Genomic DNA, 15,509 nt, shown 5'->3' on the forward strand with positions numbered 1-15,509 from the left:
TAGGGACCTATTTTTTGTTACTTCTTTTTGGGATCAAGGACATTTACCACTTGATTCCATGCTAGGGAAGAATTTAAAGCTATGGAATGATTTATGGTTTAGTACCTTATTTCAGGGACATGTGGTGCTTGGCCAGGAGCTTTCTGGCGTTCCTTTTAGCCAAAATATGTGGCATTTCCAAATCAAAGTGAGTAAAAAATGTTTCTTAAAATATAGACTAATTGACTTTGAAATAGGAAGGTCACTTAAAGGTGTCTTTCAGCTGGTATAGGAATTTCTTTTTACGCAGTTCCTAAGCATTTAAGCATGGTGTTTCACAAGCAGAAAGACCCCAACATTAGGGAGTCAGCTGATTCATCTTTGGGTAGTCCTTCATGCTAAGTCAAACTCCAGCTTCACCTCTCTTTAACTTAGATGCATGGAGTTTGACTTTTGGAGCAACAAAAAATTAGTCTGTTTTCTTTTCCTCCCAGTAGCCATTTAATAATGGAAGCCATCTATCGTGTTCTTACGCCTTCACTTCTTTAGTTTAACCAGTTCCAGTTTTTTACTCATCACATGATGTAGTTTATAGACTCATCCTGAGTACTGAGCTCTGAATCCACTGTAGATTTTTGTCTTCTTCAGATGGTTCAGATTTGAACACAGTACTCCAAAAGTAGTTTCACTGGTTCCATGATACTAAAACACATCTCTTGATTTGATTAAATACTGTCCTGCTAATGTTTTAGCAAATACCTCACATTAGTACCTCCCATTCATTGTTCAGCCAAGCCATCCTTTTTTTCATATGTGTGGCTTTCAAGCCAGGATACCGTCTTATTTTTAAGTTACTTTTTAGAATATACACTCTGAACTTTATATTTATCTCAGTATATTTCCATATCTGTGTTGTCATCACTTTAAGAAGTATTTCCTCTGGTTGCAGAGGTGACATCACCTGGGAAATGGGAGATTGACATTCATTGATACAGACAGAATTTGATTACGTCAAATGTTTCAAAAAGTTACTTCATCAGACCACCAGATGGAGTAATACATTTATGTTTCCCATTGCCAGGATTTTCTCACTTGTCCTCCAGTTAAATCCTATTAATTTTAGTTTATGGCTATTTATAAGCTAATTATTTTTATTATATCATCATTTATGGGTATTTCGCTTATAATTTTGGACAACTCTATATTAGAAAATCCCTGGAAATTCTATTTGTTTAAAATTCTTCAACCACTTTTGAATTTCTTAAATCTAAAATGATATCAGACCTCGTATGTAAGAGTATGAATACAAAGGATTGGTAGTTCTCCTGGTTTTACTCCTTCCTAATCTGCTGTAGCTCTTTGTTATTATTTTGGTTTGTCCCGGTGCTCAGTTATCGCTGTGTATTTTCATTACCCTTATGCTTTCACTCAGTCCTGCAGCTTGAAAACTGTCCGTATGCTGAAACCTTCTAAAGTTTTATCTGTATTACTGACCCCTCCCCCCAACCTTCAGACTAATTTACTTCAGTTGGACATCAGAATAGCTTTCAAACATAACATATCTGAGTAGAGCATTTGATCCATGTTCCCTGACCCCAATTAGACCTATTCTGACTCCTCTCCTAGTCTTCCTCAACTTGGTAAAATGTTCCACTCTGGCTTACCATGGTCCCTTGTAAATCCTATCCATGAGTCCATTGTCTCTTCCTTCAAACACAGAATCTGGATCTGTTTCTCACCACCTCTGCTGCTGCCTCCCTAATCTAAGCCACTACCTTCTGTCATCTAGACTACCCTGACTCCCTCACTGGCCTTTCTACTACCACCCAGTGCCCCTTATGATCTCTTTTCCACGTAGTAGCCAAAGTTAACTTAAAAACATAGATTAGGTTATGTCACTTGCCCTATTGGAAACCCTATAAGAGCTTTCTCTCATATCTAAAATACAATCTACATTCCTTACCTTGGCCTGTGGGACCCTACATGATCCAGTCCCTCCGTCTCCTTTTGACTTCTCTCCTTTTACTCTTCTCTTGGTTCATTCCAGTCCAGGCTTCATGATGTTCCTTCATGCTATTCTTTCCTTAGGGCCTTTAAATATGTTGTTCCCTCTCTTAGTTTATTCAGATGTCAGTTCCTCAGAGAAATCTTTCTTAGCTACCTGTACGTTGACTTAGGAATTAAGACAGAGTTTAGGTGAATTAATATTTTATGTTGATTTTTATATTACATATGCCTAATAATGTTATTTTAATTTATTTTCTAACAGAGAAAAGACGAGATCCCCCAAATGGTAAGCTCTTTGATACAAATTATTGATCAAGAAGATTTTAGGTTAAAGTTTAATCTTTTTAGAAACATATCATACATTAATACTTAATGTTTAGTATCTGTGATCAACTACTGTAGTTTATTGTGTTATTTTAAAACAACAAAGATGAGTCTTAGAAATGTACTATTCTGTGACTTTTTTGTAGCATGAAGGAAGTCTCCATAGGGTGACAGTCAATATTATATCTTCATTCTGTATTCACAACTGATTAAGTTGAGAAACTATAATCTTGACTTAGTATCTTCTTTGAAGAGAAGGAAGATAAATTCAGTCTGCGTACTTTAAGATGTGTCTTTTCTTTTAATTTCAAAATACAATTTCACGCTTGTAATGCAAAATTAGCCCCTGGGAGAATGAACACTGACTTTAATGGTATGTTTAGAGCTAATAGTAGTTGTATCTAACCCTCCTTAGTTTGATAGGGAACACTTGAAGTGTTGTGGATTTCATTTAAAAAACAAACAAAACATGTATACCAGAAAGTAAAAGCAGAATACTAAAATAAAAAGGACAAAGTCCCAGATCTTTAGGGTAGAGATTCTCATCCTTGACTCCATAAAGCGTCTCTGAAATAGTGTGTTAAATTTTTAAGTGTATATATTTTCTCTGGGGAGAGAGGATGCAGGGCTTTCGTCACCTTTAAATGGGGTCCCCGATCCTGTGAAGGTAAAGAACCATTGCTCTAGGAACCTTCAATATAATGGAGAATGCTGCTTTTTCCTTTTAAAAGCATCTCACATCCTCTCATCAGAGTTTAGATAGATTATTCAGGGAAACAAATAATACAGAGTTCTTAATATATGACAACTACTGGTGATTGTTAGGGTTTGTTTCTTTTAAACACATATATTGCTTTCTGAATTTATCCTTAAATTTGTTTTCCTGATATAAAAACATGAATGAAATACTGCTGTATGACCGTTTGGATCATTTACCTTATTGTAATAAAAAAAAATGGCTGCCTTAGGTAGCCTTAGGGCTTATCTTGTGCCAAATATTATATACTTTGTCTTTTAAATGGAAATCTTAATTTATAGGACTTCTGTGGAGATTAAATGAAGTAATCAAAGTACTTAGCATAGTACTTAGTAAATATTAGTTATCACGATGAAGACAATAACAACAATAATCATAGCAGCTCCTATTTACTGACTACTTACTCCCAGCCAGGCACTGTCAGCAATCTTACGAAGTAGCTGCTGTTATTTCCATTTTATAGGAGAGCAGCAGGGGCACAGGTGAGTAACTTTCTCAAGGGCACAGAACTAGTTAAGTGCTAGGGCAGGATTCAGTCTCAAGCAGTCAGTCTAACTCCACAGCCCACCCCCTGAACCACTGTGCCATGTCCAGAAGATTTTGAAAGAGAAACTGAGACTTAGCCCGAGTAAATCAGTACCCCAGGTCCTGGGGCTAATATGTGGCAGAGGCAAAGGGAGGCAGAAGCCGCCGAGTCCGAAGTCCTTCATCCGTGAACTTTTACGTCAGTGTTGGAATTCTCTCCCTTGTTGGTGTCCTCAGTATTTTAATCTTTTTGCACTTATTATTCTGCATTCTGTGATTCTGCATTCTGCATTCTGCTTGTATGAATACAGGGGGAAGGCTTCCTAACAGTGGCATCTTTGGGGAAAGTAACCTGAGATTTTAAAGTGTAGACGTTGTACAAGTAATATAAGTTAAGGGTGTAAATACCTTACGGGGTTTTAAAAATTTTAATCTTTTCAGTACATTTAAAATATACTTCCGAAAAGGCACCTAATCCATGAATACAAAGAATTTGGATGTTCCTTATGTGACAGTGGTATCTCACCATTTTCTTACTTCTAGTTAGGATACTCATAATTAAATACAGTTTCTTTCTCTGCAGTTGCTCTTGCTTTGAAATCTTTAGACCTGTAGTTTTTACCCTTAGGTGCAGTGATCCCAAACTTGTTTTCATTAAATGACAGTTATAAAAATAGTACCATTAAAAGGCAAAATTGCACTAACCAATATTTGTATATTTCTTTATAAAATGTACATATAATATGGTATTAATATATTACATAATAAAGGATGAAATAATAATTAATAGAAGTTTTCATGTTTTTTCCTGATGTGCAGTCCTTGTCTTGCTCTCCCCACTGTGGAGACCGCTGTGGAGACTTGCTCTCCATGTGGAGACCGCTGTTTTGGAGGCAGCATATTGCTTTTCTGCATTTGGTGCCCGACCAGCAGATGCAGTGGACACATAACCACCTTGCGATGTCCATGCTGGTGCTTTGACTTCCACCCTCGTTTAGATTATCAGTTTAGCAGGCTTTTCTCGAATTGTAACTATTAAAAAGACACTTTATGTACAAGTAACGTATATTCCTGAAATGCAATTCAGTGTCTTCTTCACTAACTCCTAATCCGTACATCTTTCTTTTTTCTTTATTGGTCAGTCTCACCTTTTAGCTTAGACGCTTTCCAATGATTTGTTCTCAGCTTCATGACTGCTTGACATCAGAGGCCTCTGGGCCACCTGTTTCTCAACTATTTTACCTTGGTGAGAGTTCTCTGCTTTTTATGAAATTAAGGGGAGGACTTTAGTTTGTTCTTTTAGTTTTAAAATTAACTAGAAATGCTGTTCAGTGAGAATATTAAAAAGCCTTTTCTGTGACAGTTGTCTTTAATCAGAAGAAGGTAATTTATCATTTGACTGTTTTTTGAAAAAAAGAACGGAAACAGCCTCCTCCATTATATATTTACTTAGTATATGTTCTTAGGATGAGTATAATTTCGTAAGTGGAAGAATTAAATTACTTTTTACTAGAAGTGATTTAAGAGTATCTCTGTAATCTCTTACCAAATCTCCCATAAACCTTACTTTATTAAAAAATGACTCTGTGCCTTGTACAGGTTTTTACTTTTTTTAGTCTGTCACTTTTGAAACAAATATTTAATTGGGCTTTAGAATGCTATTTTAAACTTATTTCTGAACACCTTCTAACTCTAAATGACTATTATCAACAGAAAGAACCAAGTACCCATTCCCTTGAATACGTAGGAAGCTTTTTTCTAAATTTTGAAAGTTACTAGTGAATATTTATTAAATAATAAACTGTTTATAAACTAAGAGAGCTAATAAATTGGTAAGGAAATTATATACGGTGACATTTGTAAAGTTAGCATTATCAATCACCTTATGGTTTGACATTAGTGTAGGAAGTACAATAGTAGTTAATAGAAAGGGTAGTGGACCAGGAACCAAGATTGCAGAGTTCACCTTTGCCTTTGTCACAGTTGTGTGACTTTTGATAGGTCACCTGACTCTTCACCTTAATTTTCCATCTATAAAAGGAAAAGTTTAGGAAAACAGTCTAATTTCCTAGCTAATACTAATTTTCTATACATTGCTATAATTTAGATTTTCCTGTGTAGACTTAACTAAATAATATTTTAACTGGTACTAATCAAATTCACGTGTAATGATTCTAAATAGCTAATTCAAAGGCTTTATAAACTGCTTGGCAGACATATAACAGTATATCCACATCTCATTTTGGGGTAGAGAGAGGAGGGGAAACACAGCCTGACTACAGTAGGAGTTAAACTTTTTCATTCTACATACCACTTATATTTTTTTCCTGTCTTCTTTATCCTTGAACTTTCTTCAGAGATGGCTGAATTATTTTCTCTAGCGACTTACGCATCAGGCTTACAAGAATCTTAACTTTTAAAAAATTCCCAGAGAAGAATTTATTAGCTAATTTAAGCTATTAAACTTCCCTTTAGCCAACTCTACTTACTGTTTAGAATATCCACAAAATAATAATAACTTTTATATAACCCAAAGCAGCATAAAAATATTGTTATTTTTGTTTTTTTCCAAAAACTAATAATAGTTTTGTTGTTGTTTTTTAATGGTGAATCTGGCTGTTCCTTTATAGTTACTATTTGAACACCTATTTCAGGAGGGGTGGTATTCTAAAAAAAATTTTTTTAAACATTTATTTTATTTTTGAGAGACAGAGTGTGAGCAGGGGAGGGGCAGAGAGAAGGAGATGCAGAATCCGAAGCAGGCTCCAGGCTCTGAGCAAGCTGTCAGCACAGAGCCCGACGCGGGGCTCGAACCCATGAACTATGAGATCCTGACCTGAGCCGAAGTCAGATGCTCAACTGACTGAGCTACCCAGGTGCCCCAGGGAGGGGTGGTATTTTTAAAGAGAGTGCCTCACTCTGATACTCCTAAATCTGTCTTAAGTCACGTCTTGAATTGTATTAAGTATAAAGATAGAATAAATAGTGCTTTGCCACAGCTTCTCATGGATGGTATTGCTGATACTGACTTGTAAAGACAAATTATAAGAGGGAAGGCAGAAAGAGAAGGATGAGAAGTAAAAACAGATCATTAGATAAGCCTTTGTGTATGACACCAATTTAACCTCTAATACTTAAATTCTGGTCATTCTCGATTAGTCCCTTTGTGAAACTACTTGTGAAACTTTGTGAAATCTGCTATCTGAACAAATTTGAAAACCTAAGTCTTTAGCTACTATTAATAAGCCTAATTGCTTAACTAACTTTTAATTTTTGATCCAGCTATTTTAGATTATTCCTTGACACTGAATCAGCTTATTTTCATGGTTTTATCCATTTTACTCACTAGCTTTTATTTTTTTCAAATAAGAAGTTATTTATTTCTTGCCACTATGGGCAACTTCCCATGGAATTTTATATGAAAATATAAGTAGAACTTTTAGACACCTAAATGTAAGTAGACCTTGAATATGGAGGGAAAAATAGCTGAATTTTGGTGACGTTAAAAATACGCATCTTTCCAGATTGTCTCCTTGTCTGATAAGGTGGCAGATGGCTTTCATAAATTTATTTTAACTGTATTTTATCTTTAATAGTAGAGTTGAGAGAGAGAAAATGGGTTATATATAATTTACCCACTTAGATGAACATTGTTCTTTCAGGTAACTTTAATGAATAGGATACATTTGAGCTGTTTACTGCAAGTGAAGAATTAGAGTCAAATTGGCAATTAGTTGTTACCTAATATACATTAGCCTGTAATTTCTTGGGATTTCCAGTTGCTCTTCTATGATGGTGTTGGGGATCCTCAAGATCAAAGCCTAGTTGATTTACTAGAAGGACTCAGCGGGACCAAGCACACAGTGAAAGGATATAAAACAAAATCAGCAAAGAGAAAGACACATGGGGTTAGGTCTGAGGGAAAGCACACCCAACTTTGTGATCGTCTTCTCCTACTGGAGTCACAGGGGATGCACATCATTCCTCCAGTAAAAATTGTTACAGCACATGTGAAATGTTGACTAAAGGAGAAACTGATTAGGGATCAGTGCCTGGGGTTTATCTGGCGCTACTCACGTAGTCATCCTCTGTCTAGCACATACCGAGATTCTGGACTCCCAGGAGGAAAGCAGGTGTTTAGCATTAAGCACATTGTCAGCACAAATAGTTGAGGCACAAGGAGCCCATCCTATCAGGAAATGGTAAGAACCCTCTTGGAATCCCAGTTTCCAGATGCCAGCTGAGTGTCAACCTTGCAAGTAGGTCACTCTAAGAGTGGCAGGCTCAGGCCTACTGTGTCAACTCTTTCTCTGCACAGTAGTGGTTACATTGTAGACAACATTTTGAAAGTTGTCATTACTCATCTCAAAGGAATTAAGTCTGATAAGTGGTTTCGTCAGAGTATCATATATTAAAATGGACTCTCTAAGGAACATGTGAAGCTCTTTAGTTAAATTTATAAGGAATTTTAAAATTGAATACATTTCATTTAGACTATCGTGCTTTTAAGGCCACAATATTTTTGTGAATTTTCAGACAGGTTTTGTATGCTATATTTAGTGTCACTCCTAAAGATGCTATTAATAGTATCTGAAGATGCCCGAGATATTTTTATTGATTCTTGTGGAAGATGAGTGTTTTGCGAATGTTCCCATTTTGTTTTTGAGCCCTGTACTTCTGTTAATCAAAGTGTATGTATGATAGGGAAAATATTACCGGATTTAAATATGGTAGTTTTGGAAAAAATACTAATAATTGTAAAACTACTTTGTTCCCTCATGGGCTAATAAAGTTGAAACAAAGAAGTATGACTGGATTTCTTTGTCAGATTTAAAATGAAGTATGTACTTTTTTTTTTTTTTTTTTTTTTTACTTTTATTAGCCTTGTTATGTGATATATACCATTTTACCAAGGAGTGATGTGATGTGTATCAGGCTATTGTAGTCCAAATTCAAGGGATTAGATCAATTAAATATAAATTCTTATTGAAAATATGTGTTTCCCAAGGGATTTAATATTATAAAAATACAAGTTTGCTTTCAAATAACATCTATGCTAATGTGTTTAAAGAATTTATTATAGGCTTTTGAAATTTAGGAAGTACTTTATCTTTTATTTATAAAAGACTAACATGCAAGTTTAAATTTTAAATAATTTATATTAATGAAGTGGTCCTACTTCAGAGAAAGATATTCAAATTATAAATAATCGGAATGTAATAATTGTTATCTCAAGTTTTATTCCTTTCATATTGTTTTGCAGGTCCTAATCTACCCATGGCAACAGTTGACATAAAAAATCCAGAAATCACAACCAATAGATTTTATGGTCCACAAGTCAACAACATCTCCCATACCAAAGAAAAGAAAAAAGGAAAAACAAAAAAGAAGAGATTAACCAAGGCAGATATTGGAACACCAAGCAATTTCCAGTAAGAGAGTTCTTTTGTTTTTCTTATCTTTTGATTTACTCATTACTGCTCTTGATTTTTAACTTGTTAGAAAATTTAGTTTTCTTATTGGTGGGGGACCCTTACATTTATCATTTGTGTACCTTTTTAGCTATAGATTTTGTTGGGAGGTGTTTGTTTGTTTTTTAAGGCTCAGTAGACTTTCTCTGTATCTTAACCGTTTATTTACTTTTCTACCCATCAGTAAAGAAAAATTAGATGAAGTTGTTTCTTTAAATAATTGTTGGACATAGTGATTTCTCACTTTTTCTCTATAAATGGTATTTGAAATTGCCGGAAGGCACTGTCTCAGTCCATTTGGGCTGCTGTAAAAGAATACTATAGACTGAGTAGCTGATAAGTAACAGAAATTTATTTCTCACAGCTCTGGAGACTGGGAAGAGGCAGGCGAAATGTAGTGTCTGGTGAGATTCTTCTTCCTGGTTCATAGACCGTGCGTGGCCTTGTAGCTGTCTTCCTCACATTTTGGAAGAGGGCAAGGAAGCCTTCTTGGGCCTTTTATCTAAGGGTGCTAATCCCATTCTTGAGGGATCTACCCTCAAAATATAATCACCTCCTAAAATCCTCAGGTCCACATATCATCACATTAGGAATTAGGTTTCAACAAAGGAATTTTTAGGGGACACAGACATGTAGTCTATAGTAGGCATCAAACCTTCCCTATTTCTTTGATGTATTTTAAGCATTTTCATATACATCATTTCATTAGGTCGTGACAAAACTCTTATATTCTCATATATATAATTCTTGGGGTTTTTTTGTTGTTTTGTTTTTGTTTTTGTTTGTTTTTCTTTTTTTGAGAGAGCTCCAGCTAGGGAGAGAGGCAGAGGAAAAGAGAGAGCGAATGCTAAGCAGGCTCCACGCTCATTACAGAGCCCAATGATGCGGGGCTTGGTCCCACAACCCTGGGATCATGACCTGAGCCAAAATGAAGAGTTGGATGCTCAACTGACTGACCCACCCAGGCGCCCCATAAAATGCCTGTATTCTTAATGACAGTTTGACAGTTGAGGAAATGGATGCTCAGAAAGATTGTGCAAAGGTGTTAAGACTCAGTAGCATAGCCAGGGCTGGAATCATACAGTTTTCCCCTGAATATGGTTATGTCTGTGAGAACTATTAGTTCAGGGCCAAAATTTATTGGGTGGTTTGGATTTGATGTATGTTATGTTTTAAATGCTCTTTATGCATTTTCTATTTTTTATTTTATTTTTGTCTACTTCTTCAGGCACATTGGACATGTTGGTTGGGATCCAAATACTGGCTTTGATGTAAGTATCTTTGCAAGTCATAAACATTATTGCTCTAAATAAGTGGGAATGCAATGGCCTGTGTGTTGATTTTTATTATTCATTTTTGTGAATTCTGGCGTTTATTTGAATGTGTTTATGCACATATACTACTGAGGTTTGAAACCTTCGTATTCTTCAGTCATTTACGGCTATGTCTCTAAAGACAAAGGTTTTATACTCCTTGGATTTACATACTGTAATGTGAAATTCTTGTGTGTTGACAGCAAGAGAAAGAAACTATTTCTGCTAGCTGATCGTTTTTGGGGAATGTATGCCAAATTACTGGAGAATAATCAATTTCTGAATTATCCAGTTGTTAAATTGTCTAGGTCTTTTCATTCTATTCTTCTTGGCAATTTCGTCATTATTTAATTTACAGCACTGAGCAAGGTAGGTTAAACTGCTGGCAAAAATATGTGTTTTTAACATTTTACCTGTATTTTTGGTTGCTTACGTATTAATACGTATTTCACAGTTGACCAGATGATCAGGATTTGGAAAAATTATTTTGAAGAGAAATACTTCTGATTGGGGTCAAAAATCCTTCTGTTTATTTTTGTTATAACTACAGTGTTAACTCTACAACATTTATTGAATGCTTCTTTGTGTTGGGCACTGTACAGGGTGCTGAGGTTATAAGGAGGTCCTTGTCCTCAGATTTTCAAATTGATTTACTTCTTTTGTTTATTTGTGATGTATCTAAATTTTATTTAGGAATAGGTGAACATTGGAAATGTTTGAATCATAAATGGGTTAGTAAAACTCTAAATGAGATGCCCTTTTTGAAGGAAGGGAACAAAACAAAATAAAAATGTATTCTTTGTTCTTACCTTTTCTGTTTTATTTAAATAAGAAAGTTTAGTTGGAATATAAATAACCATATTTCAACTTAAAATAATTTCATAAAGGGCAAAGATGAGGATCAAATTTGATCATGCTTATTTTTAAAAATTGGGATCGATTTTACAGTTAGTTACTTTATTTGTTTTAGCTGAATAATTTGGATCCAGAATTGAAGAATCTTTTTGATATGTGTGGAATCTCAGAGGCACAACTTAAAGACCGAGAAACATCGAAAGTTATATATGACTTCATTGAAAAAACAGGAGGTGTGGAAGCTGTTAAAAATGAACTACGAAGGCAAGGTAATTTATTTTTTCATTTAAGCATTGTAATCCTTTTTTTTTCTTTTGACTATTTTGAGGTCAGTTTCATGGAAGACAGCTATACACATTCCTGTGAACCTTCCGTAAGCAGAATATTTGAATTTATAGATAACTAACTCGACCGGGTATTGTTTTACATTATTTTGATGTAACTAAAACATTTGGTGGGGCACCTGGGTGGCTCAGTCGGTTAAGCATCCGACTTCGGCTCAGGTCATGATCTCACAGTTTGTGAGTTCGAGCTTCGCATCGCATCGGGCTCTGTGCTGACAGCTCAGAGCCTGGAGCCTGCTTCGGATTCTGTTTCTCCTTCTATCTCTGCCCCTCCGCCACTTGTGCTTTGTCTCTATCTCTCTCAAAAGTAAATAAACATGAAAAAAAAAATAGAAAAAAAAATCAAACATTTGGTAAGGTTTTTCTTACTAAAAAGTCTTATATTCATGAATATCCGTACAAAATCTTCTGGCTATTCTATCTTAGAATAAAAATTTATAGTTGCGTAATATCTTATTTAACAAATCTTAGAAACCACCATTAAAGTTGTTTTTATTACAACTCAGAAGTAGTAATTTAAAAATAATCATTGTTTAATCAGTAATATATAAGCATTTTCAAGGATATAAATAATGAAAATTATTTATTTTGAAATACAAACATTTTTTTCTTGGTAAAGAATAAAATTTATCATTTAGTACTTTGAGTATACTAATTTGCATCCTTTTAAGATCTGATATTTAAAGCACCTTCTGTTTTAGTTGTATGTTAATTGAACAATAAAGTGTAAATTCAATAACTGAATTTTCCAATATGACAATCATCTCTTTGCCACCTTATTCATTTGAGATTGCTTTTCTTCTATCTAGCTTTTGTGTACGGAGCAAAAGTTCCATTTTATCAAAGTATTCTGAGGAATTTCACTGTCGTTTTAAATTAGGTATTTGACTTACTTGTATCTTTTTCAGTACTGATGTTCATTCAATCTTTCATTCATTCATATATTCAGTAAACATTATGCCAGCACTCATTTCCACTCAGGATATTTAGATGTTTATTAAATAAAAGGTTTCTGCCCTCCGAAATCTCGTAGTCTAGTGTGGAAATAGATATTTAAACAAGTATATAGTCAGAAATTGCTATTGCAGAAACACAATGTTAGTTTCATTGAAATTAGTATGATGCTAATTTGTTTTAGTTTTTGAAAAAATTACATTTCCAGGCTCTATGGATTTTTAATAAAAACATCTTGGGCATAGCACCGTTATTGTTTTTAAATGCTCCCAGAATAAGTCACGTTTACTGGTAGTGTGTTTCCCAACTCTCTTTTTCCATGGTTATCACATACCCTCACATTACCAAATTTTGCTTGGCATCTCTCTGAGCTCTCTGAATTTATAAATTTATAAATGACTCTTGACTTTTACTGGGCTACCCATATATGTCCCCTCACACCTGAATACCTGTGACTGAGGGTTGTCTAGATTAACTTGATTGGATTTTTTTTTTTTTTAAGTTACAAATATCAATCTTTGTTTATTTTAAATAATTTATTTTCAAGTTAGCTAACATACAGTGTATACAGTGTAGTCTTTGCTTCGGGAGTAGATGCCCATGATTCATCACTTACATACAACACCCAGTGCTCATCCCAAGTGCCTTCCTCAATGCCCATTTCCCATTTTCCCCACCCCCCAACTCCTGATTTGGTTTTTAAACTTTATTATGACTGCTTATTATTCTAGCTGCTTTTAAAGCATCAAATTAGGCAAGATCTTTCCTTAATTGAATTACTTAAAACCAAAGAAATACACAGACATTAAAAAACATGCTTTGGGTGGGCCGCCTGGGTGGCTGAGTCAAGAAGCATCCAACTTCGGCTCAGGTCATGATCTTCCAGTTTGTGTGTTTGAGCCCCATGTCGTGCTCTGTGCTGACAGCTGACAGCTTGGAGCCTGGAGCCTGCTTCAGATTCTGTGTCTCCCTCGCTCTCTGCCCCTCCCCTGCTCATGCTCGCACGAGCTTGCTCGCTCTCTCTCTCTTTCTCTCAAAAATAAAAATAAACAAAAAACAAAACAAAAACAAAACATGCTTTGGGAACAAAGTTAAATTCTTGTCATACTTAAGAACCTAACTCCCAGTGGGGAACCTTTTAGACACCAAAGAATGATTTTATGGAAGATAAATTTTTCAAAGAAAGAATAAAAAAATAAAAAAATAAAAAAATAATAAAAAAATAAAAATTAATGATTTGTTAGGGAAATGTTTTCAGGCAGAACATATAATGTGTTCAGAAGTATAAAAAATTAGAGGAGAAATCTATGAAGTTGTCTTAAAAATATATTTTGTAAAACCTACTGAATCAAATCTCTTGAAACTTATTTTATAAAATTATGTAATCAGGTTTATAAAAAGTAGTAGACTTGTGATTTCCAATGTATTTTGTGTGTATCTGTGCAATTCTTTGAAGGCCATTAACTCATAATAATCTGCTGTGTAGGTCCACCACAATGCAGTGGTATGTATATATGTGGGATGTTATTTGACCCAGTGCTCTAAATTATGCATGCTTCGATATGTTTATTTTCAGAGAAGCTAGAGTTCATTTATCCTGCTTCCAAATCTAAACATACAATGAGGTTTTTTTGCCCTTCACTCAAACTAATGTTTTGGGCACATAGATGGTAAAATAAAAAAAAATATATTTCTGTATGAGTCAGAGCTCATATTTCATCTATAGTTTAGACAATTCTAATGAAATTCTGTGGATTTTTAAAAAACACCTCTTAACCACAGCACCATTGTTGTTTTTATTGTCGCTTATTATACTCATTCCTAGTGGTTGCCTTTCACACTTAGCATCATTTCAGTAAACTATATGAAATGTACTTAGATTTTTACATTAATTTGAGTCAAGGAGGGGGTGCTAAACATAAACACACAGTTCTATATGTGCCTAGTCAGAGTTATTTAAATTTGTGTTGAATAGATAGCAGTTTTCTATTTGCTTTCCTTTGGTGAGGGTGCATGAGAGAAGTTCTTGAATGTTTCCTGAATTTTATATAATACTATATTTCTTTTAAACCTTAGTTATATTTATATTTTATAATTTCTGCTTCCCAATCCTATAAATATCACATATCTAGAAAATTAGTTAACCTATTATTCTTAATATTGATCTGCAATAATAATTATTTTTAAGTATAGGAGCTTTTCTTTGTAGTATACAATCAAGACAAGATTTTTTTCCATGTCTTTCTTCCTTTTTAACTAAACTCTGATAGTAAGAACAGTTTTATTTGTTGTAACTTGTTTCATATGTTTCACTTTATTTATTTTTTAGAAATCTAAGTACTGTTATCATTCTGATTCTGGTGTTTGTGGTGACTTTTCAGAGTTTTGCAAATCTGTAAGCCATCCGATTTTCTCTTGATGGTGCGTGATGTCTGCTTAGACATTTTTGTGCATCTAAACCTAACTCCTATTGTGCCATCCGTACTTCCCTCTTAATTCTTTCATATTCTTACATCAGGATATGGCATGTCTTTTGCATACTTACCTTTTTATGTAAAAATAATACAGACTATAAAAAAACAAAGTTGGTAATAGATGTTTTCCTCACAAAAATATAGAGACATTTTCCATCACTTTTCAAGACAGTAGAGATGCTGAACTTGTGCTATACCCAGATAATAATTTACTCCCAATCAATTCACGCTTCCTTTTCCTAGGCAGTGATTTAGTGTCTGTTTAAATGAGTAATAGCTGGACTCCATATTATTCCAATAAATGTACTTACTGCAAGTTTGAAAGAACTTTTATTCTCTCTATTGAAGAAATACATCATTTTACATATAAAAGATTGTGGATCCAGAGTCCTCAAAGAGACTATGAGAAATGATTTACTAATACTTTTTAAAGTAGAATAGGGTGGGTATTTTCCTCTTGATTAGCAAACAAGTAAATCATAGCTATTTGAAATATAAACCTTAGC

The 15,509-nt window shown here is 34.4% G+C and overlaps 1 protein-coding gene across 1 annotated transcript in view; it reads left to right on the forward strand.

Annotated features, from left to right (window-relative positions):
- WASL (WASP like actin nucleation promoting factor) overlaps positions 1 to 15,509 on the forward strand; it is a 63,693-nt gene that overhangs the window by 36,505 nt on the left and 11,679 nt on the right. Inside the window, exons 5-8 of the mRNA XM_040472083.1 lie at positions 2,249 to 2,272; positions 8,856 to 9,024; positions 10,292 to 10,334; positions 11,347 to 11,500. Coding sequence (XP_040328017.1) covers positions 2,249 to 2,272; positions 8,856 to 9,024; positions 10,292 to 10,334; positions 11,347 to 11,500 — 390 coding nt within the window. The remainder of the gene's footprint in view (positions 1 to 2,248; positions 2,273 to 8,855; positions 9,025 to 10,291; positions 10,335 to 11,346; positions 11,501 to 15,509) is intronic.

The sequence above is a fragment of the Herpailurus yagouaroundi genome, unplaced genomic scaffold (genome assembly GCF_014898765.1).
Source record: "Herpailurus yagouaroundi ecotype Mexico unplaced genomic scaffold, PumYag 100, whole genome shotgun sequence".
NCBI classification, from domain to species: domain Eukaryota; kingdom Metazoa; phylum Chordata; class Mammalia; order Carnivora; family Felidae; genus Herpailurus; species Herpailurus yagouaroundi.